The sequence below is a fragment of the Phocoena sinus genome, chromosome 7, assembly GCF_008692025.1.
Source record: "Phocoena sinus isolate mPhoSin1 chromosome 7, mPhoSin1.pri, whole genome shotgun sequence".
NCBI lineage: Eukaryota > Metazoa > Chordata > Mammalia > Artiodactyla > Phocoenidae > Phocoena > Phocoena sinus.
Genome location: NC_045769.1, coordinates 109,781,350 through 109,808,503, shown reverse-complemented (window position 1 = coordinate 109,808,503; position 27,154 = coordinate 109,781,350). Strand labels below are relative to the sequence as shown.

The 27,154-nt window shown below is 64.6% G+C and overlaps 3 protein-coding genes across 7 annotated transcripts in view; 1 reads left to right on the top strand and 2 right to left on the bottom strand.

Annotated features, from left to right (window-relative positions):
* The window catches only part of LIMS2 (LIM zinc finger domain containing 2), a 35,725-nt gene extending 21,182 nt beyond the window's left edge, over positions 1 to 14,543 (top strand). For 2 of the 4 annotated variants that reach the window (XM_032636491.1, XM_032636490.1), the window contains exons 5-10: positions 10,236 to 10,385; positions 11,044 to 11,194; positions 12,078 to 12,170; positions 12,760 to 12,808; positions 12,972 to 13,047; positions 13,693 to 14,543. In XM_032636491.1, coding sequence (XP_032492382.1) covers positions 10,236 to 10,385; positions 11,044 to 11,194; positions 12,078 to 12,170; positions 12,760 to 12,808; positions 12,972 to 13,047; positions 13,693 to 13,840 — 667 coding nt within the window. In that variant the 3' untranslated portion in view covers positions 13,841 to 14,543. Of the gene's footprint in view, positions 1 to 10,235; positions 10,386 to 11,043; positions 11,195 to 12,077; positions 12,171 to 12,759 lie in introns of all 4 variants that reach the window. The other 2 variants (XM_032636489.1, XM_032636488.1) reach the window with 1 other exon arrangement.
* GPR17 (G protein-coupled receptor 17) lies at positions 5 to 8,800 on the bottom strand. Its single transcript, XM_032636487.1, has one exon. The coding sequence runs from the start codon at positions 4,301 to 4,303 to the stop codon at positions 2,780 to 2,782; it is 1,524 nt and encodes a 507-aa protein (XP_032492378.1). The 5' UTR covers positions 4,304 to 8,800; the 3' UTR covers positions 5 to 2,779.
* A 549-nt stretch (positions 14,544 to 15,092) lies between the features above and the next one.
* The window catches only part of MYO7B (myosin VIIB), a 98,838-nt gene continuing 86,776 nt past the window's right edge, over positions 15,093 to 27,154 (bottom strand). Inside the window, exons 32-48 of one of the 2 annotated variants that reach the window (XM_032636484.1) lie at positions 25,748 to 25,865; positions 25,534 to 25,660; positions 24,279 to 24,457; positions 23,118 to 23,299; positions 22,169 to 22,299; positions 21,694 to 21,851; positions 21,382 to 21,535; positions 20,707 to 20,862; positions 19,742 to 19,847; positions 18,844 to 18,957; positions 18,531 to 18,618; positions 17,481 to 17,587; positions 16,856 to 17,041; positions 16,513 to 16,629; positions 16,212 to 16,295; positions 15,908 to 16,027; positions 15,093 to 15,492 (exon numbers count right to left, since the gene is read on the bottom strand). In XM_032636484.1, coding sequence (XP_032492375.1) covers positions 15,391 to 15,492; positions 15,908 to 16,027; positions 16,212 to 16,295; positions 16,513 to 16,629; positions 16,856 to 17,041; positions 17,481 to 17,587; positions 18,531 to 18,618; positions 18,844 to 18,957; positions 19,742 to 19,847; positions 20,707 to 20,862; positions 21,382 to 21,535; positions 21,694 to 21,851; positions 22,169 to 22,299; positions 23,118 to 23,299; positions 24,279 to 24,457; positions 25,534 to 25,660; positions 25,748 to 25,865 — 2,229 coding nt within the window. In that variant the 3' untranslated portion in view covers positions 15,093 to 15,390. The remainder of the gene's footprint in view (positions 15,493 to 15,907; positions 16,028 to 16,211; positions 16,296 to 16,512; positions 16,630 to 16,855; positions 17,042 to 17,480; positions 17,588 to 18,530; positions 18,619 to 18,843; positions 18,958 to 19,741; positions 19,848 to 20,706; positions 20,863 to 21,381; positions 21,536 to 21,693; positions 21,852 to 22,168; positions 22,300 to 23,117; positions 23,300 to 24,278; positions 24,458 to 25,533; positions 25,661 to 25,747; positions 25,866 to 27,154) is intronic. The other variant, XM_032636485.1, reaches the window with a different exon arrangement.

Sequence of the window (27,154 nt, the reverse complement as noted above, 5' to 3'; positions counted from 1 at the left end):
GAGATGGGCCCCTCATCATGGGCCCAGGCCCGGTCTGGGCGCTGCAGGCTGCGGATGGGGCTGCCGTGCGGCCCTGTCCCTGCGAGGCGGACGGGAGAGCCCTGTCCAGTGTATGGGTGAGGACGGAGCCTGGAGAGAGTGAGGGATGGTGAGTCGGGGGCCATGCCAGGCTTGAGGCTGTTCCTGGGAGCAGGCTGACAGCATACAGCAAGGAGGAAGGTGGCCCAAGCAGGTGCTGTTGGTGCAGCGGAAGGATGAGGAGCTTGAGTCAAGTTCCTGCCTGCCCGGCCGCCCCCAGTGCTGGCCCCGGCCGTCCACCTCCGTCCTCACGCCCCACGAGCGCTGCTGGAGGGACAGCACTCAGCTGGGGCCCAGGTTTCCTCAGCAGCCTAAGCTGTCGCCTTCCATGAAGACTTGCTCTTTTCTCCCCGCCTCCTACCCGCCCCCCCACTGTCCCTGCACCATCACACCCACAGCCAGGACCTCCCTTCCCCCTCCCCGACGGATGACCACCCCTGCCGCCCGGCATCTGTGCTGCCGCCCTGCCTTGTCAGAGTGGGGGCCGTGTCCCTGCACCCCAAAGCCCTGCTCACCCCACACACCCTCTCCAGCAGGGGCTCATGGCTCTGGTCCGCTCTCTCTCCCTTTCTAAAGGCTCAGGCTTGGTGGCCCCCAGGGTTCAAAGCACACTCTGAGCCTTCTTTCCACAGCGATTGCCTGCAGCCCTCCCCAGCCCACCAGCCGCGTCCTCCCATCTGCTCCCTGCCGCCCAGACTGGTCGGTGTCTCCGCGGCCTTCACGGCAGCCCCCGCTCCTCTCTGGGCACCCAGGCCCCCATGTTCTGGGAGTTTCCCCCTACTTCACGGCTGCGCTGTCCCTCTCCTCTCCTGGCTCACTTTCCTCCACCTGTCTCTCCATGTTGGGCTTCTCTGGGGCTCTGCACCGGGCCCAAAGTCCCGGTGCCTCACATGGTGAGTGTGTGCTGGGCAGTCCAGATGTCCGCCTCCACCCCAGACCTCTCCCAGAGTACCCCACTGCCCACGTGCCAGCTCCACTTGGTGCCCATAGGGCACCCCAAATGCCACAGAGCCCAACCAACCAACCGACTCTGAGTTTCCCCTCTGCCGACAGCCAGGCCTCAGGGAAGAGCAGGCCTGCCTCATTTGCAGCGCCCTAGCTGTCCATCTCCCATGCCCTCCCGTCTGGGCACTTGTCACATTCTCTGGTGCCTGTCGAACACCCCTTCCTGACGCTGCTGTAGTGGTCTCGCCCATCTGCCTGCCCCACCAGAGACGCGTGTTGTCCGTCTTGGTGTCTGCAGAGCACTCAGTAGCAGCCTGGGTATTGGGTGCGGATCTGAGAGACCATCGGGGGGCAGACAGTGCAGCGGGGCGGGGGGGGGTGTCCCATGCTGGTCCGTGGGGTCCCCTGCCGGGTGTGGGCCTGAGCCGCAGCTCACGCTGGGACCCCTACTCCGGTGCTCTGCTGGAAAAGTCCGGAAGAGGCTGGACGTGCTCAGGAAAGTAAAGTATCACTGTGACAAAAGGAGTGCGGGGGCCCTACGCACACCCTCCAGCCCAGGTCGACGCTCTGAAGCCCACGGGGCAGAACTTCAGAGTCTGCGCGGGGCAGGCCCACCGTAGGGCCACCAGAACCACAGTCCACACTGCTGCCTTTGCCTCCGCTTTGCCATTCTTGGGTCAGAGGGAAGAAAAGTTCTGGGGAGGGAGTTGTGTTAACCAAACAGAATAACCTTCAGTTATTAAAGTACAGTTATGTTTATGATCAGTATAATCAAGTACAAGAAAGGACCGGTGAGGGCGATCAGACCACCCTATAAGCAAAACAGCTCAAAGCTTGGCCTGCCGGGACTGATGGAAGCCTCTTGGGAAGGAGGGGGGGCTCTGCCCCTGCTGGGTCTGGGTTAGTAGCAGACGGGTTCACAGGCCGGGCCTTGCCCTCCCCGCCACCCAGCGGCGACAAAGCTCAGCTCCCCGTGACCGTCCACCCATAGCACGTGTTCCACGGGGACTCGGGAAGGACTGGGCAGCTGCCAAGAAGCCCTGGGGATTGTCGAGCACATGCAGGTCTGTGTGTGGGTTTCTGGCGGGAGGGATGGAGAGCTGATGTGCCTCACAGGCCCCGCCCGTGTTGCTGGCTGTCACCTGGTGACCACCCTGAAATGTGCTTACAGTGTTGGGTTCTAATTTATAGCTTGTGTCCCCTAAATGCAGAGTCCTTTGGCAAAGGTGCCACAAAGGGACCTCAAAGCACCTTGCACTTGAGAGAAAACCTTTAGACTCTCCGCCCCCCCCGCCCCCACCCAGCTTCCAGTGCCCCCTCTTCCCGTGGGCCCGTTTGCAGCTGTCTCCGGCGTCCTCTCTGCAAAGCTTCACCGCTGTGCGTTTCTGTCGGGGGAAGGAGGCTGGGAACCTCGCAGGCGGCCCTTGGGAGAGAAAGACGCTCATTGTTCAGGAACGTTTCTGGCCTCCTTGCCCCCTCAGCAGGGGGTGAAGCTGCTGAGTGTCTTGTAGCTGTGAGTGAGCAGGGCCAGGCCGTCTGGTCCCTTCTGTGCTCCCTGTTCAGGGATTTGCGTGGCAGAGAAGACAGAACTCAGCGCCGGGTGATGAGTTCGGGCCTCGGAGCAGGTGGTGGTGGCCCGCTGAGCCTGCAGCTTGTTTTCTCGGGGCCGCTGGGGTGGAGGCGGGCTCCTCCTTGGTGGTGAGTCTGAGGGCCGGTCCTCGTGGACGAGGCGGGGCGCAGAGAGGTGGCCCCCGGCTCACAGCTCCGACCTGGCGCTCAGCGAGCTCTCGTTGGTCTTCCCATCGGCGCTGGGGGGCGGCCCTGGGAGCCTCTTGCCACACAGCAGGCTGCACAGGGCGTCCCGGAACTTCTCGGCCACGAAGAAGTACATGATGGGGTCGAGGGCGCCGTTGAGGCTGCTGAGGCAGGACGTGATGCGGTTGCCGAGCGCCAGCGCACGCTGGGCGGCGCACGAGGTGCGGTGGCCGCGGTAACGCAGCACGTAGACGGAGCGGTGGACGTGGTAGGGCACGAAGCAGATGAGGAAGATGGCCAGCACCGCGGCGATCGTGCGCACCGCCTTGTTCTTGAGGCGCCGCTCCACGCGTGGGCCCTGCCGCAGGCTGCGGATGATGAGCAGGTAGCAGGTGACCGTGGTGACGAACGGGAAGGTGAAGGCCACGGCCAGAGACACAAAGGCGTGCTGGGAGGCCTTCTCCCTGTACAGCTGCAGGCAGACCACCGTGCGGTTGGTCTGCACCGTCTGTGGGCTCACCAGCAGCGGGGCCATGGCCACGGCCACCATCACCCAGAGGAAGGCGCAGGCCAGGTGGGCGTGGAGGGGCCTGCGGAGCTTGAGGGACTTGACGGGGTGCACGATGGCCAGGAAGCGGTCAGCGCTGATGCAGGTGAGAAAGTAGATGCTGGCGTACATGTTGAGGTAGAAGAGGAAGCCCGTGAGCCGGCACGGGATCTCCCCAAACGGCCAGTGGCTCCCCGAGAAGTGGTAGACAAGGCGGGTGGGCAGGACCAGCACGCAGGACAGGTCGGCCACAGCCAGGTGCATCAGGAACACGTTGGCAGGGGTGCCGGACTTGTGGTCCCGGACGAAGAGCCACAGGGCCAGGGAGTTGCCAACAAAAGCCAGGATGAAATCCAGGAGGTAGAAGGAGGCAAAGAGGACGTTCTCCAGTGGCGTCTCTTGGCCACATTGCTCCGTGGGGGCCAGGGAGGAGTTGGCCATCAGGCCTGGGGAAGCCACCTCGAGGCCATTCATGCTTTGGCTGGAGGTAGAGCCCGGGGCTGAGCCTGGAGGGAACAAGCAGACAGGCCCCGGAGAGCCTGCGACCGGCGGGGCGTCACCCTCTGCAGACGTGAGCCCTCGGAAGCCTGCGGTACCTGCCGACCCCGACCCTGTTCCACGCTCGGCATTGCCTCGGGGGCCACTGAGGACACCTCCTGGGTCCATCTGGGGGTGGGCAGGCATCACAGGCTCTCTGAACTTCAGCAGGAAGCAAAACCAAAACCAGGGACTGGGTGCTAAGCTGCTGCTGGGGCCGGCTCCCCACTGTGCAGCCACGTCCCTACAGGGCATGTGAAGGCCCTGGTTGGACCCTGGTGATCCGGAAGGCCACCTCTCAGGCCTGGGGGATGGAGTCAGCACCACAGGGAGAGCGTGGTGACCCGTCTGTCTGAGGCTCTGGGGGGTGCGAGGGCGGGGGGTGAAGCCCCACGTTTTCTGTCCCTTTCCCCTGTGTGCTGTCTGAGGGGCGTGGTGCATGGGGCCCCTGAGTCCCACTTCTCATGGGTGGATGGGCGGGTCACCTATTCCTGAGGGCCCAGTGTGTAGAGCTCAGCCATTTTCTCTTCAGCCTCGGGGGAACCCTGCGCACCCCTCCCTGACCCGCCTGCCCACCGGCTTCCCCAGTTCTCCCGGCACCCGCCACCCGCCACAGGAGGGCCTGGCTGGGAATGCCAGTGTCAGAGTGTCAGGGAGGGCAGAGGCCTGCTGTGTCTGCCGGCACCTGAAGGCCATCCGGGCCTGGATCCCAAGGTCTCTTGAACTTTCTGGATTTAGCCCACCAGCCCCACGGTAGGCATCTTAACGAGTGGAGACCTGTGTTTTAGAAAGCCCTTGGGCCCCAGGCCTGCAGGGGGTATTTTACCACCCAGGGTAGTTTAACTACCAAGAGGTGGATTCTTTCCCAGGAGAGGAAGAGCCATTTCTCCCAGAGGTAGACAGACCTGCCAGGGTTTTCTAGCCAAGATCTGCAGCCCCAGAGAGGCCCGGGGCCCAGGGAGGCGGCCTGTCTCTGCCTGGCCTCACCCGCCTGGTTTACCTACACCTGAGGGGCCGTGCAGCTCGGAGCCCTACTGGCCTTGCTAACAAGCCATTTCTGTCTGCCAACCCCAGGTCTGAGTGGGTGACCCTTGCTGCCGCCCCAGCAGACAGAGTAACAGGTTCCTATTTTGATTTTGGTCAACTCAGGAGATCCAGAAAGGAGAGGGAAGATCCCTAACACCCCGCCTCCCTCGCCAGGCCTGGGACCCGGGGGTGTGGGCAGGAGAAGGCAGGACAGCCGGGCCAGAGCACCCTCTGTCCACAACCCACACAGTCCACAGCCCCGAGTGGGGGTCAGTTTCAGCCTCGCGCGCCCCTGCCTGCAGCGCAGCTTCTGGGGCTCCCCTGAAGCCCCGCCCCCCAACACCTCCACTCCCTGCCTGTGCGGTTGGGCTGCAGGGGGGCAGGAGAGGCGGGAAGCAGCAGGAAGCGGGGCAGCTTGCGCGGTGTCGTGTCCCGGCCGAGCCACGGGACCCGGAGCAAGTTGCCTGCAAGCTTCTCCTGGCTCTTAGCCCTCTCCTTTCATGCCCTGGCAGGGCTGACAGGTGCCCCGGGGGCATGGGCACGTCAGCCCTGAGGAGGAGGCTGGGTGCCGTCCCCAGGCACGGGTTCCCACAGTAGAGGGAGGGAGGGTGGTCCAGACTGCGGGGACGAGGGGCTGTCGGGCCGGCAGCAGCTTCGTGCCTTGTTAACTACCACAGATGGCTGCGGTTGAGTGGCAGAGAGCATCTGGCCAGTCGTCCTCAAGCCGAGGGCGGGCGCTTGCCCGATCGTGTCACATTTTAATTATTGAAGGGGTCCAGGGCAGTTCCCCTGCCCAGATGATGTCTCCTGGCTCCAGAGTGGTTCACGCTGCCTGAAATTCTACTACAGGGATTATTGCCCGTTGGTCCAGGTGTGTGTGACTTGAGGGGGGTGGTCTGGAGGCCAAGTGAGGGAGGGGTCCTGTTGCAAACCTGGGGCTGGGGAGGGGCTGAGCTGGGTGCCCTCCGCTCTGGGCTGACCTCGGGCTGTGCCCTGCGGCGGTGCAGTCGTCACCCGGCCCCTCCGTCAGGGCCACTTCCAGGTGCCGACCACCTCCTCTGGCCAGCATGAGGGGGCGGGCCTGCCTGGACACCGCACACCAGTCCTGAGGGGCAGGCCTCAGTTGCCTCATTTTACAGATGAGGAAACGGAGGCTTAGCATTAGCTAACTTGCCCAGGGTCACTTGGCCGGGCGACGGCCTTGGAGTAGGAAGTCAGGTCAGGAAGACCCGGCGGGGACAGCCGACACCTCCACCTGCCTTTCTCGTGGAGGCTGACAGCTCCCGGCTGCTAGAGCTCGTGCTGGAGTTTCCTCCCTGCCTCAGTGGCTCCCACGGGGGCCTGGCCCGAGGACCATCCATACAGTTGGCACCACCCCTTGTTCAGAAAGCAGCACAATGGTGATGGCAGAGCAGCGAACTGAGCGTGGGCCCCGCGTGCCTGCACAGGTGGCACCTGGCGGGCGGGCCAGCGCCTGGCTTTCTGCTCCCGCCCCGTGCCCTCCGCCTGCCAGCCCTGAAGGCTGCGTGCGCCGTGCTCTCTCCAGGGGCGCAGATTTGGCTTCAGAATTCTTTTAGGCTCGCTTCTGCTTTGCCGGGGTTCCTCTCCCCTCCCCCACGTTAGGAGTTTCGGTGCTGGTCCTGCCGTGCGGTCCGCAGTGGCTCTGCGGGTCCCCAGAAACGCCCGCACTCGCTGCCCCTCGGCGTGTCGCTCAGCTCGGGCAGGGTGACTGCAGTGCGTGCAGTTTGGCCCGGGCCTGGGCGGGCCTGGGGCCCCGGCCGGCCGTGGGTCAGGCGCAGGGCTTGGCCTCCGCAGAGGGGACGTGGGCGGGCCTGGTGGCGGGGGGGTGGCCGTCTCCGGGGCATCGGCCGCCAGCACCTCTCCCTCCCGACTCCTCCTCTGGCCCCTCCCGGAGCCGCCTGGCTCGAAGTGAGGGGCACGGGGGCTGTCACTGCAGCCGTGGGACCGCAGGCCGGGCGCTCACTCTTCCTTTAAAAGCCCCGACAGGGAGACAGGAACACTGCCTGTGCGCTGCTCTCATTCAGACCGCGGCGGCCTGGATAACTAAGTCGGAGTCCGACCACAGAGAGGCGTCTCGGGGCTGGGGCTGGGCTCGCGTCCCTGCCCTGCTCTGCCTCCGCCTCGGCTGGGCCTGAGCTCCCCGCCCGCCCTGCCAGGCCCTGCCCTTACCTCTGTCGGCGGGTCTGGGGCGGCAGGTGGGCTGCAGCCTGTGGGTGGGTGGTGGGCTCCGCGCAGCTGTGGTGGAGGCCGGCTGGCTATTTAAGGAGGGGAGGCGAGGCTGCAGCCCCTCGGGCCCTGAAAGGCCGCTTCATTCCTGAGGGGTCCCCTGTGTGGTGGGCCACTCCTCTGGCTGCCTCTGCTGCCGCTGGGCCGTGAATATTCCAGTGTGTCCCAGCCGTCCCCCCACCCCCCGCCCCCAGCTGGGCCACTGAGCGGCACAGAGGCCGAGTGTGCGACTGTCTTCAAGCCGCAGAGTGGGCGCCGGCCGGGTGGGAGGCCTGGCTGGGACCGACAGACACAACAGGACGTTTCAGATCAGAGTAATTTCCTGGGAGGCGGGGAGGGGGCCAGGGAGGGGCTGGCCGCCATGGCAACGGGCCTGGGCGCCCAAGCCCGCACTGGCCATCGGCAGAGGGGGTCTTGTGAATGGGGAGGGTGGGAGGCCAAGGAGTCTTGTTCGGTCCAATGAGAGGGGACGCTTTCAGGACACTTGCTTAGGGTCCTTGTGTCCTGCCCCGTATAATGGGGCCCCGTTTGGGTGTGCGGAATAAATCGCGGCCTTTATCTCGAGCGGGGCGCAGCTGCAGGCTGCCTCATAATGGGGCGCTGTCTGTGCCTGTGGGGACCCGGAGGCCTGGCCCTCGCCTGTGTGGGCTCCTCCTCTGGACGGGAAGCCTGGGAAGAGGGTCGCTGCGGCCCGCCGCCCACCTGCCCCACAGCTCCTCCTGGGAGTCTGGGAGTCTGCGGGGTGTTTGGATGTTGACAGTGGCTGCCCCTGTGACGGCTGCAGCAGTGCTTGGTTCTCCCCGTCTTTCCCAAAGTGATGCATCCGGTAACACAGGGAGCCGAATCACCATTCCTAATTTCAAAAGACTTCAGAAAACTTTTTAGTTACAACGTTGAAAGATGTACACAGCCATCCCTGGGAAGTACCTGCCACAAGTACTGTCTGAAATTCTTTCGCACAAACCCGTGCACTTGGGATCACTGCCCATTTTACAGACGGGGAAACTGGGACTCAGAGAGGTGAGGTAACTGGCCAACGACAAACCAGTGGGGTGGCCGAGCCCACATTTGGACTCAAGCGTGTGTCACTCTGAAACTCAGGCTGTATGTGTGTGTGTTTTGTTCTCTTCTGTTGCAGCTCAGTGGTACAATTCTTAGGTTCCATCTTCATTCTACCTGGGAAAAAATTCTGCAGGTTGCCTTTAGATCTGGCGCTGGGATCAGGTCTGTTGAAAAGACGTTTCCCGTCTGGGGTTCCGTCAAGAGAGCGGGACTGCTCAGTTCTGTCATGCCTGGGAGCCGGTGGGGTGTGCGGCCCCCCTCCCCGCTGTGGCCCGGGGTGGCTGTCTGGGAGAACTGGCTCACGGTGACTTGAAATGTGGGAGTCTGGCTGGCTTCTGTCGGGTGACTGATGGCAGTGGTTTTAAGGGCACTGACCGTTGCAACAGAATTTTGAGGAGTTGCGCTAATTTCTATATCTTTGAAACAAAAACCGTTCCGTATGGGTTGAATGTTGTCCTACTGCTAAAGACGAGTCACCAGGATTGGAGTGGGGTTGTAGGGAATAAATGCCCTGTCTGTGGCAGAGACACAGCAGGCGGCAGGCGTGGGAGTGGCCCCGCCGTGGCAGGAGGCCTGGGGTGGGGCTGGGGCACGGGGTGTCTGGGGGAGAGTGGGGCGGGGAGAGCCCACTGGGCTTCAGGGATCTTGGGACGGAAGGGAGATGGGGACTGTAGCCACAGGCCACGTCTGTGGCCCCTGGGCCGGTAGAGTGAGCTGGGGGCCCCAGGCCAGGAGACGACCTTCCAGTCTCGGTGGCCACGTCATCGTGGGAGATGACGCCCGCCATCCTTCCCTTCTTGTCTTTTACAATCATTCACCCACTTACGCATCAGAAGACCTGTCCTGAGCCGCTGCCCTGTGTGGGGCACACGGGGTCCATAAGAGCACAGCTGGGAGCTGGTCAGCAGCTTAGCAGGTAGCTGCTGGGCACTCCCTTGGGCCCCTTGCCCTTCACCCCGGGGAGCTAGGACACACTCAGGGCAAGCACAGGGCAGTCCAGACCCAAACGCGGTAGGAGGCACTGCGGTCAAGGCCATGGAGTTGGCTGCCCTGGCACCTAGGGTCTGCCCACCACACCTGCTTGGGGGTTCCTGAGTCTGAGAGTTACTCTCTTAAGTGGACTCCCTGACCTGCCTCTAAAAGAGGCCCGCACCGGTATCAGGTGACTGGGAGGCTGGTGAGAGTGGGTTGGGGACCTGGAATGGGAGGGAAGGAGGGCCCGGATGCTGAGAGCACTTGCAGACGGGGTGGCAGGTGGGGGATGGGAGCAGTGCACTGGGGCCTTTGTGCAACTTCGCCCGGGGACCCTGAATCTAAATTCCTGCCGCCTTTGAGGCCCAAGGAAACAGAAACCATGTTGATTTATCTCTCTCGGTAGAGACTGCAGCTGTGGCCCAATGGAGGGAGTAACATCAGAAATCACTCTGAGGTCTTTACAAAAAAGACTCTGTAATGACAGTTCCTGGGTCTGGGGGCCTCCATCTGACACAGCTGCACTTGTCTTTGGAGACAGAGAGAGCCTGTAGACATCCGGGTTCCTCTTTGTCGGGCCGACCCCTGAGGAAGCAGGCGTGCAGGCCCAACGGGCCTGGCACTCCTTGGTCCCTGGGCTGGGCACGAAAGTCACTATACGGTCACTCGTGTGTGTTAAAAGACATTTGAAAAATAAAATGAATTTTTCAGCAAATGCCCATGAAGTGTCTGCTCTCGTCCACACACGATGTCCTAGGCTTAGAAAAAGCGTAAAGAAGAAAAACACCACATTTGCCGTACTGTCCAAACACGGCATGCTGCTGTGTTTCCTCCAGGTCTTTGCCCCGTGCAGAGGCTCCTTTTAGAGGGTGCACCCGTGGCCTTCCCGGCCGCAGGACTGTTGGCTTGCTTTTCTGGACCACCGAGCTGAGCCCCCTGACGCTTCCTGGCAGGCGTTCGTTCAAGCTGCGGGCGGGGGCCGGGGGCGTCTTCTCCAGGGAGGTGGCCCAGGCTGCCCGGGCAGGAAGAGTGGCTCTGCCCCTGACCCCCACCTCACTTCTCACAGGCACCTGTGCCGACCCTGCCACAACCGTGAGAAGGCCAAGGGCCTGGGCAAGTACATCTGTCAGCGCTGCCACCTGGTCATCGACGAGCAGCCCCTCATGTTCAAGAATGATGCCTACCACCCAGACCACTTCAGCTGCACCCACTGCGGGTAGGTGCACAGCCGGGCCCGGCTGGCCGGGAAGGGGGAGAGCCGGGTGGAGGTGGGCCGGCCGCCCGGGGGCAGTGATGGGGCGGGAGGGGAACACCACGGGGGCAGAGAGGGGCGTCCGGAGAGTGGGGTGCAGGGGCAGGTAGAATGGGTCCAGAAGGTCACTGCTGCAGGAAACGCCTCTCAGGCGAGGCTGACAGGAGGACTCATGGGTGAGGGAGGGCTGCCCCCCACCCCCGCCGCCGGTGAAGCCGAGAGGAGGGAATCCCAGGTGCAGAGGATGAGCGTGAGGTGGAGCGGATGAGGGAGGAAGGAGAGGCCATGGAGCCATGCCCTCGTGCTGGTCCCAGACGCCCAGTCTGGTCTGGAGGGCGGGGGCCCGGGGAACAGATCTGTGCCGCCTTCTGCAAGGGCCGGGCGGGGAATCCTGTGCCCTGGGGCCCGTCTGGGGCACAGGAAGTCTCCAAAGAGAGCAGAGATGAAAGCCATGCCTGCCCCGGGCGGGTGCTCTGCTGGGACCGAGCTGGTGGGGGGTGGAGGTGGCGGTGTGTCTCAGGAAGCTACTTCCCTGGCGCTGGAGGGGCTGGGGTGACCCTCCCAGCACGACAGGCCACGGAAGGGCAGGGTGGTCACCTGGGGTCTTCACGCTGTCTTCCAGGAAGGAGCTGACTGCAGAGGCCCGCGAGCTGAAGGGCGAGCTCTACTGCCTGCCCTGCCATGACAAGATGGGTGTCCCCATCTGTGGGGCCTGCCGCCGGCCCATCGAGGGCCGTGTGGTCAACGCGCTGGGCAAGCAGTGGCACGTGGAGGTGAGCGAGGCCAGCCCGGACAGCAGGTGGGCGCCCTGGCTCCCGTCCCCAGCCAGCCTGGCCCCGAAGCCCCTCCACACGCCCTCCAGCCCCCAGGCCATGTGGCCGGCTCCCAGCGGGGACCTTCCTCGTAGGTGCTATCCCTCCTCACCCCTGGTCTGGGACAGGTCTGTCCACGGGACCCAGCAGACTTGAGCCCACAGGCCATGGCTGGGCAGGCACACCCCCTCCCTCCCTCCCCATCCTGGCCTTCCAGAGGATTCCAAAATCATGAGAACACCTTGGGGACACTGGTCCGGGGTGCCCTGTGGGATTGCGGTTGGTGGAAGTGGCTGCGTGTCTGGCCCACCTGCAGGCGAGGTGCTCAGGTGTGTCTGACTGGCTGTCCGGGAACACTCACCCCTGCGCTGGGGGCTCTGATGGCCTTAGGGACACCACCTGGCAGGGAGGCGTGCAAGCCTGTGACTGGGTCAGCTCTGTGTCCCACAGTCTCTGCCCTGGGTGGCCTCTTGGCGAGGGTCCTGGCACGGCCCCCAGCCCCCCGGGGGAGGGTGAATCCTCACACGCCACGGCCTCCATGGGCGGAAGGTGTGCCCGGTGACTCTGGGCCTGTAGAGGTGTGCACCAGAAGCAGACGGTGCAACCCACCACGGCCCGGGCACCTCGCCGGCCCCGACACGGGGGCCGAGGGTGCCCCGTGGGCCCGGGGAGGATGCAGCGCCACCAGGCATCAGGGAAGGAGTGGGGTCTGCTGACCATGAGCAGTCCGTGGAGGTGTCAGCCCAGCGAGGCCCCCTACCCGCCAGCCTCCGCTTCCTGGCTGTGTGCTGGGAGGTCGCTCCAGGCCTGACGCTGCCCTCCCTGCACCCCCCCGCCACCCCAGCACTTTGTCTGCGCCAAGTGTGAGAAGCCATTCCTGGGGCACCGGCACTATGAGAAGAAGGGCCTGGCCTACTGTGAGACCCACTACAACCAGGTAGGGCCCGGGACAGGGGAGGCGGGAGCTGTGGGGAGCCAGCAGGGCGCGGGCTGGGAAGGCGGCTGTGTCCGTGGCAGGAGAGGACACGGGGCGGCCCCCGGGGCCCCGCCGTGGGTGCTGAGGCCAGGCCTGTGAGCTCAGGGTCTCGGGACCGGGGCAGCCCTCTGGGCCTCAGGGTCCCCATTTGAGAAACGTGCCTTGTGGCCCAGGCCTGCCCCGGGCACTGAATGAGATGGCAGTGTTAAGTCCTGGGCTCCTGGGGTGACATATACTACCATCTCCTCCCCCCTGCCAGGCTTGGCAAAGCTGCCCAGCCTTTCTGGCACAGAGGACAGGGTTACTGCCTTGCCCACACTTCTCAGGACACGGGCGGGAGCAAAGGGGTCTTAGGGGGAGCAATGCCTCCACATGCTGTCTTTCCCAGGGGGTAGTTCTGATAGACCCTCAGGCCTGAGGCTGTGCCCTGGCAGGAGGCCCAGGTGGCTGATGAGAGCTGCCCTTTGGGGGGTGGGTGGGGACCACACTCCTGGCTCTGAGCTTGGGGCACGAATGCCTGCAGCATGTTTAACACCTGCTCTGTCTACAGCTCTTTGGGGACGTCTGCTATACCTGCAGCCACGTGATCGAGGGCGATGGTAAGGCCCCTGTCCCTGTGCCCCCTTCCCGCCCCAGGCCCCGTTCCCCCACGCTCTCTGGGCTGTGGGTCCTGCAGCTGCGTGCCCAGCTGGCCCTCCGTGTGCACAGCTGGGCCTCTGGCTGGCCTGGGGGGGCCGCTAAGCCCCCATCTGACCCTCACAGTGGTGTCGGCCCTCAACAAGGCCTGGTGTGTGCACTGCTTCTCCTGTTCTACCTGCAACAGCCGGCTCACCCTGAAGTAAGTCGTGCTGGCTCCCAGGGGTCGGGGGCCGAGGAGGGCAGAGACCTGCAGGGTGTCCCCCTCCTTCCCCCTGGAGCCCATCAGGGGCTCACGTTGGAGTCGGCTTGCCATGGGCTCTTCCCTTCGTCGGACCCTCCCTGAATGCTCACTGTTATCAGGCCCTGGGGGTGCAGTGGGAGCAGGGGCAGCCCCAGCCCCGAGAAGGCAGGTCCAGGGACCCCGCAGGGCACGGTGGGAGGAAGAGTCACACTAGCCTCCGCGCTCGGAAGGGCGCCGGCCTCTGGGGAGGGAAGGACACTCTGGCTCAGGGAGCAGGAAACACGCTCAGAGCCAAAGGAGCCAGACCTCACCTAGGAGGCTGAGAGGGGGAAGGACAGCTGGAGCAGTGAGGTGAGGTGAGGTGCAGCCTGGCGTCTGAGGACAAGAGGGAAGGTTCTGGAGTTCCAGCATTCCAGAGAAATCTCTAGGCAGAAAGGGAGGCCTGGAGGCCCGTCTCCTCGTCTCCCATGGCGTCCGGCCAGAAGGTGCCCCCCGGACCTGGCCGGCTGGCGCGGGGACAGGCTGGGGTAGGGGAGGTGGTGGGCTCTGGGCCAGGGGTCCGAGGAGACCCCGGCTCTCCTGGCCGCTGCCCCTCCTCTGCAGGAACAAGTTTGTGGAGTTCGACATGAAGCCCGTGTGTAAGAGGTGCTATGAGAAGTTCCCGCTGGAGCTGAAGAAGCGGCTGAAGAAGCTGTCGGAGCTGGCAGCCCGCAGGGCGCAGCCCAAGTCCGCAGGCCTCCAACCCGCCTGAGAGGCCCGCCCGCCGCCTGCCGCCCGCCGTCGTCCTCCTGCTCCCCCCGGCTTCGCTGCCCGCCCCCGCTGCCCGAACCTGTGGCTTCTCCCTGCCCGTCTCTCCGCTCAGCATCCCCCTGCCAAGGCGTCCCGTCCCTCCCCTCCCTCCTTCCACGAGGCCAGAGGCCACGGGGCAGGGGCCTGGGCGTGGCAAGCCTGTGACACATCCTCGTCCACAGCTTCAGCCTGAGGTCTTCCAGGGACAGAAGCAAGTAGGGCCAGGGTCACCTGGGCCGGCCTGTCCTGACCTGTCCCATCCCCGCAGGAGGCCTCGTGGCTCACATTCTGTGGCAGCTTGGCCAGCCTCCGCCCCCCGTGGCACAGGTGTAGCCCACGGCCAGGCGGCCGCCCGGACCCCAGGGCCATGTGGGTGGGCGCCCCCGGGGAACCACCCTGCAGTCCCCCGACTACGCACGCGCTCAGCCAAGCAGGAGCCTCGTGCCCAGGCCAGGCCGGCGAGTCCTGCTTCTTCAGCCCACGCAGCAGTGGGAGGGCCCCCGCTCGCCCCACCGCCAGGGCACCCGCTGACTCCCCGGTGCAGCCTGGGGCTAGGAGGTGGTGGGCTCTGGTGGGCGGCTCATTCCTGCCCTCCGGGGAGGACAGCATGGGACCTTGGTGTTGGGACTCACACTTGCACAACGAATGAAGGCTTTTCTACACGACCCCAGCGCTTGCGTGGTTTGTGACATTGCGGTGGATATGCTGCCGCAGGGTTAGGGAGACAGACGCCAGACCGGACAGGCATCCCAGGGCCAGGCTGCCGACAGAGACCCTCAGTCCTTGAAGGCTGGCCCGGTGGGTGGAGTTGGGGGACAGGCTCCGCAAGGGCTGGCGGGGGCTGTGGGTGCCCAGCCCAGGCTCCGAGGCCCCGCATGCAGCTCCGCCCTCGGGGCAGCGAAGCCAGCAGCCACCTCCAGCAGACCCTCCTGGTGGCAGCCCGTGTCCGGTGCCGGGCAGGGGAAGGAGGAAAGGTGTGCAGAGGGGCCTGTAGAAAGCATCTCTGCAGTCTGAGGCGGAGGAAGGGAAGTGGTGGGGGTGGAAGGAAAGGGAGGAGGGAGACACGAAGGAAGTCACACCATGAGGACGAAGCTGTCCTCTGCTGGGCCTGGACGGGCCGCAGTGCTTTTTGCTTTCTCTGGAAGGAACCCTTTGCTGGACCTGCTGCCCACCCGAGCCCCAACCCGACCCTCGTCTCTCGCTGACACACTCCCCACTGTTCTGCGGAACTTTTATTGAACATTCCTGGGGGGAGTCCTCCCCGCCATCCGTCCGTCGGCCTGGAGGCCTGCCAGTCCCAGCCCTGCCCTTCGGCCCTCAGAGTCAGCACCCGGGTTGGGGGGGGGGGCCCTGGGGTGCCATAGGGTGGTGGTGCTGGGGGTTCTGGGGAGAGGGTGACTTGAAAGGCTGCCACCAGAGGGCAGGCCTTGGGCCCAGAGAAGGGTCCTCGGGAAGTGCCACCAGGAGCCCCCGATTGCGGAGGGTGGCTGAATGGGCAAGAGGCCCCCACCGCTAGGGACTGGCCGGGACTGAGGTCCGGGGGTCCCGCTGCTTGTTCACGGTGCTCAGCAGCTGCTGCACGTACGAGGTCAGCAGGTCGTCCATCTTGTAACCCTGGACGGGGCGGGGGAAGGGTGGGGTCGGAGTCTGAGGGGTACAGCTAAGCGGGGCTTGGGCCAGAGCTTGCGGGGCCCAACCTCTGCCTCAGTGACACACCGGGCAGGGTGTGAAGAGAGAAACAGGGCTCCTGCGGCTGGGCCCCGAGTCCCCTTCCCTCCCTGGGACCACAGGCCCCCCTGCCAGGCCTTGTTGCCCCCCTGGGTGACACGCCCAGCCCTTCCTGAGCTGCACCTCCTTCCTCTGCCGGCCCAGCCTGGCCTGCCCACCCCAGGCATGGGGGCCACGTCCTCCCAGGGAGCAACTCGCCTGGTGGCCAGGGGGTTGGGTCAGGGTCGGGGAAACCCAGTGTCCGGAGCCTCTGGGTCCCTCGTGTCTGGGCTGGGAGAAGGCTCCCGGGCCTCGGGCTCACCAGAGAGGTCTCACACAGCAGGCGGCTGCCCCGGCCCAGGCTCCCCAGCACCATGTGGAAGTAAGTACTGCCACTGCTCCAGCTGGCAATCTTGGTGAAGGGGTAGGTGGTGAGCAGGTCCTGGGGGCACAATGGGCGGTGGGTAGAAGCCAATCAAAGCCCAGACGGCCCAGGGGCCCTGAGTCTGAGCTGCAGCCCGGGGTCCTCCAGAGCCCATGGGGCCATGTGTGGGAGGCCAGGAGGGCAGCCCCAGCTGCGCAGGGGCCCAAGGACCCTGGCGCAGTCCCCGGGGTCTTGCCACTACCTTGGTCTTGGGGTGGATGAGCAGAACCCCGTGCCGGTTGATGGCGATGAGGATGATGTCCGGGTAGGAGGGCTCCGAGGTTTGCTGGGGAGGGAGGGGGGTCACAGTGATCACAGCCCAGCCTGGGAGGCCAGGCGGCCCCTCCCCGAGACGCACGCACGCACACACGTGCACACTTGCTCCCCCAGGCCCGGCCGCTGGCCCTGCCCGTGGCGTGTTTTGGGGAGAAGCTCAGGCTGCTGGGGCCAGAGCCGGGTGGGGCCTGCGTGGCCAGGATGGCCGGGCTTGGGGCGCGGCCTACCTTCACCTCGAAGAAGGCAGACCCAAAGGTGGGCCACCGGCAGATCCACTTCAGGAAGGCCACCTTGGCCTCTTCCACTGTCATGTCCCTGCGCTTGTCACAGGCCAGGAGGATGCGCTGGGGGAAGCAAGGGCCAGTGAGGGCCTGAGTGGAGGCCACTGCCCGACTGGGCTGCCACACAAGGCCCCGAGGTCCTGGCCCAGAGCGGCAGCTGCTGCCTGAGGCCGTGGACAGCGCGGGGAAGGTGCTACAGCGGACCCAGGCCACCCCCCACGGTGGCACCTGGGCGGGGTCCCTGTGGGGGCAGCAGCCGAGGGGCCCCTTCCCAGCCCCTGCCAAAGACCTTCTTCCATTCCTCTGAGGACATCAGACGTGTGAGGTTCTCAGGCACGAGTTCCCTCAGGACCTTGGGCATGCTAGCTAGCTGGGACCGGTCATCGCCAAACTGGGCCTTGTAGATGAGGCCTGCCAGGTGGACGGCATCCTCCTGTGAGCACTTGTGGAACCCACGCAGGTACTTGGGCAGCTCCTGGGTGAAGGACAAGCTGGACTTCAGGCTGCAGCCACGCCTGGCTTCATGCTCATGTGGTAGCCCGCCCCCATCCAGGAAACCGAGCCCGCAAAAAGCTAAGGTCATCAGGGTAAGGTGTCCAGCAGAGGGAAGGCCACTGAATGGAGGCAGGGCTCCCTGCCGTCTCGCCGTGGAGGGCAAGGGCCAGTGCTCCACGGGCTGCAGGACCCTCTGCGCGCCTCCCCGCCCCAGCAGGCAGGCATGCTGCAGGTGACGGTGTGGCCGCTGTCTCCAGACGCCGCTGTCCTTCTGCTCCTGGCTCCAGAACCCTCCCACCGAGAGGCCCTGGGCAGGAGCTGGGTGCCCGGGGGCGAGGCGGCCGTGCTCCACTCTCAGGGCAGGTGTGGGCTGGAGCGAGGGTGGCCCCAACGCCCACCAGGAGGGGCGGCCCGGGTACCTGATGGTAATGGAGTATGGTGTCTGCCTTCACATCTCTCCCTGGGGCCACGCTGAGCCACAGTTTCCGCATGAAGTACACCTGGTAGGAGAGCGTCACAGCGGCCCCTGGATAGAGGCGGCAGTGAGCACCAAGCCTGTCCCTGGCCCAGCAGGCCCGGGGCGCTGCCCACCCACCCCCGCACCCTGCCCTTGGCCCCTCGCATCGCCGCTGTGTTTGTTACTGCGGCCTCCCCAGCTGGACAGCCTCCATGTCTCTTCCTCCCTGTGCCCCAGCTCTTCCTCATCCCCCAAGATAAGTGTGGAAGCCCCCTCTTCCAGCAGCATTCGCGGATCTCCCCGTGGGGTCAGGCCCCGTTCCGCCCTCTCTGCCCCCATGCACCCTCCATCACCTCACAGTCCCGCCATGTGTTCTAGGCCTGCCGCATGCCCGGACCCTGCCGGAGTTGGGAGAGCTCCAGGGGCAGGGCCTGACCGCCTGGCCCCAGGCCTGGCCTACCCATGACCCAGGGAACATGAAGGGGAATGAGAATAAATGAATAAATGAATGGGCACAGCCATGCAGGAGTGGCCCGGGGAGGCCCCTGACCCTGGCCCAGGAGGCAGACAAGCCCTCCCCCGCCTCACATCCCTGCAACGCCCCTTCCCCGCCCCACCTCTCCTTCCCGGCCTCCCGGCCCCCGGCCCCTCCCCTTACAGGCCCCTCCCCTTCCCGGCCCCTCCCCTCCTTCACGGCCCCGCCCCTCCTTCCCCGCCCCTCCCCTCCTTCCCCGCCCCTCCCTTCCTTCCCCGCCCCACTCCTCCTTCCCGTCCCCACCCCTCCTTGCCGGCCCCTCCCCTCCTTCCCCGCCCTTCCCCTCCTTGCCTGCCCCACACCTCCTTCCCCGCCCCTCCCTTCCTCCGCCCCACTCCTTCCCGGCCCCTCCCCTCCTTCCCCGCCCCTCCCCTCTTTGTCGGCCCCGCCGCTCCCCTCCTTCCCTGCCCCACCCCTACTTCCCGGCCCCTCCCCTCCTTCCTGGCCCCAGCCTGCCCCACAGACCCCTCCCCTCACCTTCCTTCTGGGGCTTGTTCTTCTTCACCCAGTCGGCCACCTGCCTCAAGGAGTCAAAGAAAAAGTCTCCCTCCTTCTGGCTGATGACCTGGGGCGGGTGGAGAGGAGGGCACAGGGAGGCATGCAGGTGTGCGGCATCCAGGGATCCATCTCTGGCCTGGGAGGCTAGGTGCCGCACTGGGGCTCCGACCCCTCCTGCCTACGTCCCTTCACCCTGTGTGCCGCGGGGGGCCTGGCCCAGCGCACGTGGGAGACCTCCGCCTGCCCGCCCTCCCTCCCTCCCTCCTGGCCCCTGGCCTGCTGGGCCGCACACCTTGTCCGAGATCTTGATGAAGAGGCTGCAGCCCTCCCAGGAGGCGAGCTGTAGCCGGGCGGCGATGCTGTCGCACACCTCCCGCACCCGGGTGTTGGTGCCCACCTCCACCATCTGGGCAGAGAGGGGGCAGGGGAATGTCTCAGGACGCGGCTCGGCCTGGGGTGACCCTCAACAGCCTGCTGACTGGGGTTGGGGTTGCGCCTGCCCTGTCCTGAGAAGGGCAAGACTCCCCTTCTGGAAACCTGGCCGGATGTATGCGCTGTTTGGTCACAGGGCTCGCTGTCTTGGGGTCCCAAGAGTCCCAGCCTTTTGAACTTGCTCTGAGAGCCTGCCGCCAGACTGTGGGAACTTTGTCAAGGCCACAGTCCGCTTGGGGAGGGCTGTGAGGGCCCCCTCGCTCCACTGCTGCCCCTTGGCCGAGGGTCTCCCGACTCCCACCTGTCCCCTCCGCCGTCCCCAGAGGCCGACTGGGCTCTGTCCGCAGGCACCCCATGGCGGCCCTTGCTCACCATGTCCCGGGGCCGGGTCGGAAGCCTGAGGGGCCCCCAGCCCTGTGGCCTCTTCTCCCTTGTGCCCAGCCTGGAATGCCCCCCACACCTTTGGGACGTCCAGACTCCCGACTGCACTCCAGCCTCCCCGGGGCCCATCCCTCCCCTGTGTGGCCCGGAGCACCTGAGGGCGCCCAGCACTCAGTTCATGCTCATGGGGACTGGGGTGGGGCGAAGCGGTAGTTTCGGGGGAGACGGGGCAAGGCTAGGAGAGCGCTGAAGGGGAGACCATCCACTCTATATTGGAAACAGCCGTGTTGGGCGGTGTCTCCTGGCTCTCCTCGGGTGACCCCTGTGGGGAGGGACCTTGCTCCAGCTGCGGGTCCCCGGGGGGCACAGGGCCTCACCTCGCTCGTGTTGTTGGGCAAGCAGATCTTGTGGCACATGCGGGAGACGTTCTGCTCCACGGCCTCCACCTCCACCTGGTGCGGGGGCTGCTTCCGGGGCCCCGTCCTGGAGCAGACAGTGCACGCGCTGCACATGCCACCCGACACCCTCACTTGGGCCCAGCCTCTAAGCTAAGCTCTGTGCCAGGTACAAAACAAAAGCCAACCCCGAGACCACCGGCGTTCTGGGGGGCTGCCCTGCCTGCGGTGCTGGGCACATGGCCTAGAGGAGGCAGCAGTGGCCAGCCTGGCCTCACTCCCAGGTGCCCCGAGGTTCTGAGGACACACATGGGCAGGGGACCCAGGCTGGCCAGGGGTCCTGGGCCCGGCACCAGTAGGCAGGGTGAGTTGTGTTCTCATTCCCACACAGCTGGGCAGGGGGTTGGGGATGGGGACACCCACCTTCCCCACTGCGACCCAGGCTGCCACTCACTGTCACGTCTGCTCACCAGGTCACCCCACCCTCTTGCACAGACACAGGAGACCAAGCCAGGGCTGGAGGGTAGGCAGAGCCAGGGAGGAACTGCAGGACGGGCTGGCAGGGATGGGTCTGAGCTCAACTACTGTGGGCTGAGCTAGGGGGACACACAGGTGGCTGGGGACATCAAGGTCATCCTCTGGCCTCAGGGTAGTTCCTTCTCTGCCCTGGACAGGCAGCCACAGGGGCAGGAGGAGCTCATGGCCAGAAACCTCCACTGACCAGCCTGGCCGCCCTGCAACCCTCTGGGGCCTCACTCTCCATCTTCCTCCCCGGCTGCTGGGACCTGGTCCCGCCTCCACAAACTGACACCAGCTTCTAGAAAGGAAGCCGAGTCTGGCTCCACAGGCGGGTGTCCCCACTGGACCATGAGCTCCTGGAGGAGCTGCGGGGCCCCCTGGCATCCCCAAGCCGACATTCCCGGGGGCCTAGGAGCCGTCAGGCTCACCTCAGGACCCTCTGGATGCGGCGGCTGCAGTCGGGGGCCAGCACCTTCCTTCTCCGCGTGTCTATGAATTTCTGGGCGTGGGGCAGCAGCGCCTTGCCAGGCGGGAAGAGGCCGGTGCAGAGCCACAGCAGCTGCCAGCCCCGCTCCTCGCTGTGCCTGCAGATGGAACTGCTGGTCAGCCCAGGAGGGGCCCCTCCCGGAAGCCCGGGCCAGCCAGGCCCCTCGGGGAGATGGGGCTTTGTAGGATTTACGCTATGAGCTGAGGCCTGCCTGAGGCCCTGGGCAAGGCAGCCGCTGTCCTGCTGCCAACGCCACCAAGGCTTCCCTGCCCACGAGAAGGGGAGGGGATGCTATCGTGCCCATTTTGTGGAGCAGGGCACTGAGGTCTAGAGAGGCTAGGGCCTGCCCAGGAGACAAAGGAGAGGGCGGAGAGGCGGGGCCCAGGGCAGGTCTGCCTCCCCCCACCCCCACCCCCGGCTCTGGCCAGCCCAGGAAGTCAGGGCCACACCAGGTCCCAACCTTCCCACCGTTACTGCGAGGGTCGCCCTTATGAGGGGCCGCCTCCCCCTCTGAACAGTGGACACAGCCTCGGGGGCTGGGGCGAGGCCTGAGGGGGCCCTGGGCATGGCAACCCGCGCGTGCGGTGCCCTCTGCCCCTCCCTGGTGCCCGCAGACCTGCTGGTGTTGTGTGTCAGCTGCTTCAGGATCTGGCAGTAAACCTCATCCTGCAGGGCTGCCTGCTGCAGGGCCGCCGAGAAGATCTGGTCGGTGAGCTCCAGGGAGGTCCAGGCCTTCCGAGAGGGGTAGTCGCCCATGTACCTGAGGACGGGTGCAGCCGTCAAGGAGAACGCGCCGGCGGGGCTGCCTGTCACCGCTGACCCCCGAGCCCAGGCCCGCGCGGACCCCGGGGCAGCGCTGTGCCCTGGGAGATCCGGCCCCCTGGCGGGCGGGCTGCGGAGCTGGGGCAGGCTGGCCGGGAAAGGATATCGATGAAGATCCGACAGGCGACATCCCGCAGCTCGGCGTCGGCGTGGACGCGCCGGAGCAGAGGCTGCCGCAGCGGCTCGGCTGAGTGGGCCCACAGGCGGCCCCGGGGCCGGGCCAGGGGCAGCACGGCTCTGCTGACCGTCTCCTTCTCTGGGACCCTGTCAGGGATCGAGGCGGGGGTGAGGGCCCTCCTCACACCTCCTCTGCCCGTGCCCCTCTCTGTCCCCTCCCCACCATGAGCCACACGCACAAAGTGGCAAGAGAGCCCCGGGCTCCAGTGCAGGTCCCCACGGGGATGCCCTCTGTGCCCACAGCTCTCAGCTCAGAAACGGGGTGGTGGGGGGAGGGTCAGAGGGTCCCCTCCCTGCCCAGCGAGGCCAGGCGGGCAGTGCACCTGCTTTCATGGCCTCCAGCCTCCGGGGAGCGGAGAGCAAGGCTGCTTGGGGTGGGTTCTGGGGGTGGGCAGGGCAGTCACCTAAAAAACTCATAGGAGAATTCCTCCAAGGTGTGCAGCTTCTCCTCAGGCTGCTCCTCGGGGGCCGGCTCTGCGGGCCGCCCCTCCTGGGCTGCCAGCTTCCGCTTCTCTGGTGGCATGGCCAGCAAGCTCTGTGAGGGCACGGGTCTGTGGGTGTCCAGGAGCCCCTGCCCACTAGCTCCTCCTAGCCTAGTTGCCTCAGAGACTCGGCGGGGGCCAGACCACGGGGCTGGATAAGCCTGGGTCTACCCTTCTTGTGTCACCTGCTGTGTGACCCAGGATCAGTGACTCAGTGTCTCTGAGCCTGTTTCCCTTCCCTTAGGCGGGCTCTCAGGTCCACTCCTTCCAGCCTCAGCACAAGTGCCAGTCCCTCAGGGATGCCTTCCCAGACAGGGCAAGCCCCCGCCCTAGGATTTGCTCCCATAACAGGTACTCCTCCTTGGTGGCATTTCCTTCACTTGCCATCAAGTCGTCATTCGTCCCAGTGCTCCTTGAGGGCGGAGACACTACTGTGTTCAATCCTGTACTGCAGGCGCGGGGCACGCAGTTGGCACTCAATACATGCACGCTGGAAGGCCTGTCTGTCCTGTCTCCCTGGGGGGCTGGTCTTGGGCGCTGGGTGGGGTGGCCCCCCGGGTCAGGGTTTAAATGAGGCTGAGACAAGGACGGATGCATCCCCAGGACACTCCCTGGTGGGAGGGGTGGAAGGAATGTCCACTGATTGAGCACCTACTAAATGCCGAGCGCTGCACCAGGCACTCACTGCACGAGCACTTCCTGCCTCTCCATCAGCCCAGAAGGACGATGGGGCCGGCAGAGCTGACGTGATTGCCCAGGATCCATGAGGTGGGTCCCCGGCCCCTGAGCTAGGACCCCAGGCCGGGCATCTCGGCCACTTCCCCAGGTGCCCACGGGTACCCAGCCGAGGGCAGGGGAGCATATGAGTTACCAGCAGCTCTGCCGAGGGCTTGGTGACCGTTGGGATGGTGTAGACGCAGGCCATGGGCACCAGCCCCGTCTTCTTGGTCCTGTCATTCTGGGCCAGGGACCAGTTCTCAGAGGTCAGCAGCCCCTGCTTCTCTGTCAGGATCAGCAAGTCCCCCTTCTTGAAGGGCAGGAGGGTGGCATCCTCTACAAATCCAGGTCACACGGACACACACACGGGGCAGAGAAGATGCCGTTTCCCAAGCGCTCAGTGGAGGCCACAGGCTGGGCTGGCATCCTGTGGGCCATCTCCTTTGACCGGTGGGGAAACGGAGATGCAGAGCAGTGGGCCCAAGGCCACCCTGACAGTGAGCTGGTGGTGGGATTCCCAGAGCTCTGGCCCTCAGGGGGCCTGGACAGGCACAGAGCCTGGGGTGGCAGGAGCTGGGGAGACCTGCTCAGACGCCTGAAAAGGAGATGGCTGGCAAGCCGGGAGGCAGGTGGACCAAGGGAACAGAATACCAGCTGGCAGTCACCAAGCCTGCCCGGGAGCTGGGTGACCTCTCTGAGCCTGTTTCCTCAGCTGTAAAATGAAGAAAGTCATCCCTCCCTCCTGGGGCTGTTGTGAGGATGGAATGGGCTCCAGGGGCAAATCTTCTGCTGACGTTTCTTACTGCACTTAAGACCCTGTGCACAGCCCTCCCCTGCTACCTCCCTCCTGAAGCCTGATTTCCAGACGTGCTCAGGGAAACCGTGGCCGAGGACTCGACTGCCCGGGCTCACCCCGCCCCCAACCCCCCTCCTGAGCTGTGTGGCCCTGGACAAGTTGTGTCCCTTCTCTGAGCCTCCAGTCCTTGCCTGTAAAATGGGACAACAGGGCAGCTGTGGGGACGGTATGCAAGGCACGGGCGGGTGGCCCAGCTGTTCTCTGCAGGTGAGGGCGCTGGCCCTTCCCATGCTTCCGGCACGAGGACAGCCTTCAGCGAGCGCACTTCACTTTGGAGGGTTTGAGACCCCTCCTGGAGTCTCCTCATCTTGCACATGGGAAGGCCTTGCCTACCGCTGCCCCCTGAGGGCTTGGTGGCCTCTCTCCCTCTCTCTGCTCGAGTCCTTGTGCCCCGCCTGCCACGTCACCACCGGGACCTGGCACGAGCCAGCCACCCACCTTCACCGGTCCCCTCCCCACCTGGCTGGGTACCTGTGGCCTTCCTGTCCTGCAGGGCCATGGCGAACACGGACCTCTCCTTCAAGCCCTGCAGAAACATGGCCACCAGCTCGGCGATGGCCACGCTGCTGGGGGACCTGAACTCGAACTCCTCTTCGTGCAGCGTGACGAGCACCAGCCTCTGCCCACCCTGGGCCTCCCTGAGGGGGAAAGGGGGCAATGTGACCAGAGGTCTACTCCACCCTCCCCCTGGGTCAGCCACTCGACAGCCTGGGAGGGGTGACCCGCCTGAGTTACAGATGAAGAAACCGAGCAGCGAGTCCAGAGCCATGGCAGGGCCAGGGGCTGAGAGCAAGTCTGCCCCGGTCCCAGGCCCCGCTGTGTGTGTGGGCAGGTGAGCCAGAGCTTAGGCTCCCATGGGCTCCAAACGCAGTGGTGGTATTGAGCCCCAGTCTGTGGGGTCAGCTCCGGGCAGGCAAGGTTGGTGGCCAGCGTGGAGGGCCACCACGGGGCCAACAAAAAGAATGGTGGCGCTGAGATGGAGCGCCAGCCTGGGTGAGCTTGGGCGAGCTACCCAGCCTCTATGTGCTTCCGTTTATTTATCTGCAGACTGGGGGTGCTGGGGGGACTTACTGGCATAGCAGAGAGCACCCAGCACGGTCAGCCTCAGTAAGTGGTGGCCAGCCTGCGCCCTGCACACACTGGTATTGACCACAGTGGCCATGCCACACCGGGCTGTGCTTTAACCAAACAGGGGCTCTGGCAGGGCACAAGCAGGCCTTCCCGAAGGGCATGGAGGCCTTCTCAGAAGGTGAGAGCTGTGGAGAGCACAGGGACAGGGCGTCCGAGGTCCCACCAGGCGTGCAAGGCCGCCCTCCTGCTGCTCTGTGCCCTGCACACGCAGCCCTGTCCCTCGCTCCCTCTCCCAGACGGCTGGCACCTCCGAGTGAGTGCTTCCCCTCCATGAGAAGGGAAGGAGCCTGTAGGTGAACGTACAGCCTGGAGGCTGCAAGCTCATGTGCCCCTTTCCAGGGGGGCTGGGTTCTAAAGGAAGCCTGAGAAGGCAACGCGTGATGTGCAGACACAGTGCTGGCCCTGGGACAGCGGAAGGTGGGTCCCGATCCAGCAGCCATCACACCACACGTGTGATGTGGTATGAGCCAGCCGGGCTCCCAGGGACGATGTCCCGCCTCCTCTCCCTGTCTCTCTGGAGCCCCCCAAGGGCTGAGGTTGTGGGGAGAGAGAGATTTGGGGCCTCTTCCCTCAGGGCACCCACCTGTTGGTGATCAGGCTTATGACCTCCAGGAAAGAGAGTTCTAGGAGCCTCTTCTCCTTCTGGTCCAGGAAGTACAGCCCCTTCCAGTTAACAGCCAAGATCAGCTGAGTCTTGGGCAGTCGGGGGCCTGGCGGAAGGAGACAGAAGTGTGAAGCCTGGGCTGGCCCGAGGTGTGGGCCCAGCTGCACCCTCGTGCCCGGTCAGACACCGTTACCTGAGAGTGTGGTGACTTCAAATAGTCGGGAGAAGAGCAGCGGCCACTTCAGGCAGGCAGTGTTCACCACCTGCTCTTGCACGGCCAGTGGCGTGGCCTGCTTCTGGGTGTAGGGTGCCTGCTCGGAGGACATGGTGACGTGTCACCTCCATCACTCATCATCCCCCGCCTAACTACTCACCCAGCGCCCAGGGTACTCATTTGCTGGATGATTCTGTGAAGCCTCTGCCTAAAGCCAGGCCAGTGCCGGGCGAGGGCTGGGTGGGAGGCTCTGGTGGGCTGCGGAGGACCCCTCACCGGCGGTTTTGAGAAGGAAGGAAGGCTTTCCCCTCCTCAGCATCAGAGCTCCAGAGGCTGTAGGGCCAGGCTCCTGCCTCAGCCTGGAAGCCTGTGAGGGTCACGTGCAGGTGTCTGCGGGCCCCCGTCTGCGGGCTCAGGCGGGCTCTCGCCAACACTGGCCTCAAGGGGCTGCATGTTGCCCCGTGCCCAAGGCCAACCATGGTGTGTGTGTGTCTGTGTGTTGCTGGTGCCCCTCTCTGCCTCTCTTCTGCGGAGCTCTTCGTCTGCACATTTGGGAGGCCTCTTTCAGGGTCCTCGGCTTTTCCCCACCTTCACCCTTTCCTCTCCCCATCTCACTGCTCTGTGCTCATCGCTGGCTGTAACACCCAACTGAGCTTTCTTGTTAATCTGTTGAATAAAATGTTATTTCTCTCGTTCCTACTTTAAAAGGTGGTTGGGTAACATTCAGATACCGGATTGGGGGATGTTGATACATCCTACCTGAGACTTGGCAGTATGCAACGGGTGTCAAGGATTTTTAGAACAGTCGCACACTCTGAAATCCCTTTTCTAGAAATTGATCCTGATGAAATAACTGGCAAACACAGAAAAGTTGTATCTACAAAGAGGTTCACCTTGCTGTTTTAACAGTGAAAAATGGGGCATGACCTTACCATTCATCAGTAGGAATCAGTAAAGTGAATTATAACTCATGAATGCAGTATATGCAGCCCTTAAAAACAGAGAGCTCGGTATTTAGTGACACAGAAGTAGGGCCGCAAGCTATTAAGTGAAGTAAAGAAGCATGTCTTAAAGTTATCTAATGATAATCCTATTTTTAATTTTTTAAAAGGTATGTTTTGGGCTTCCCTAGTGGTGCAGTGGTTAAGAATCCGCCTGTCAATGCAGGGGACACGGGTTCGAGCCCTGGTCCAGGAAGATCCCACATGCCACGGAGCAGCTAAGCCCGTGTGCAGCAACTACTGAGCCTGCGCTCTAGAGCCCGTGAGCCACAACTACTAAGCCCGTGTGCCACAGCTACTGAAGCCCGCGTGCCTAGAGCCCGTGCTCCACAACAAGAGAAGCCACCGCAATGAGAAGCCTGCGCACTGCAAGGAAGAGTAGCCC

What these genes read in the sequence shown, in the direction of transcription:
- GPR17 (XM_032636487.1), bottom strand. Translation starts at nt 4,303, where the DNA reads ATGCACCACGCCCCTCAGACAGCACACAGGGGAAAGGGACAGAAAACG.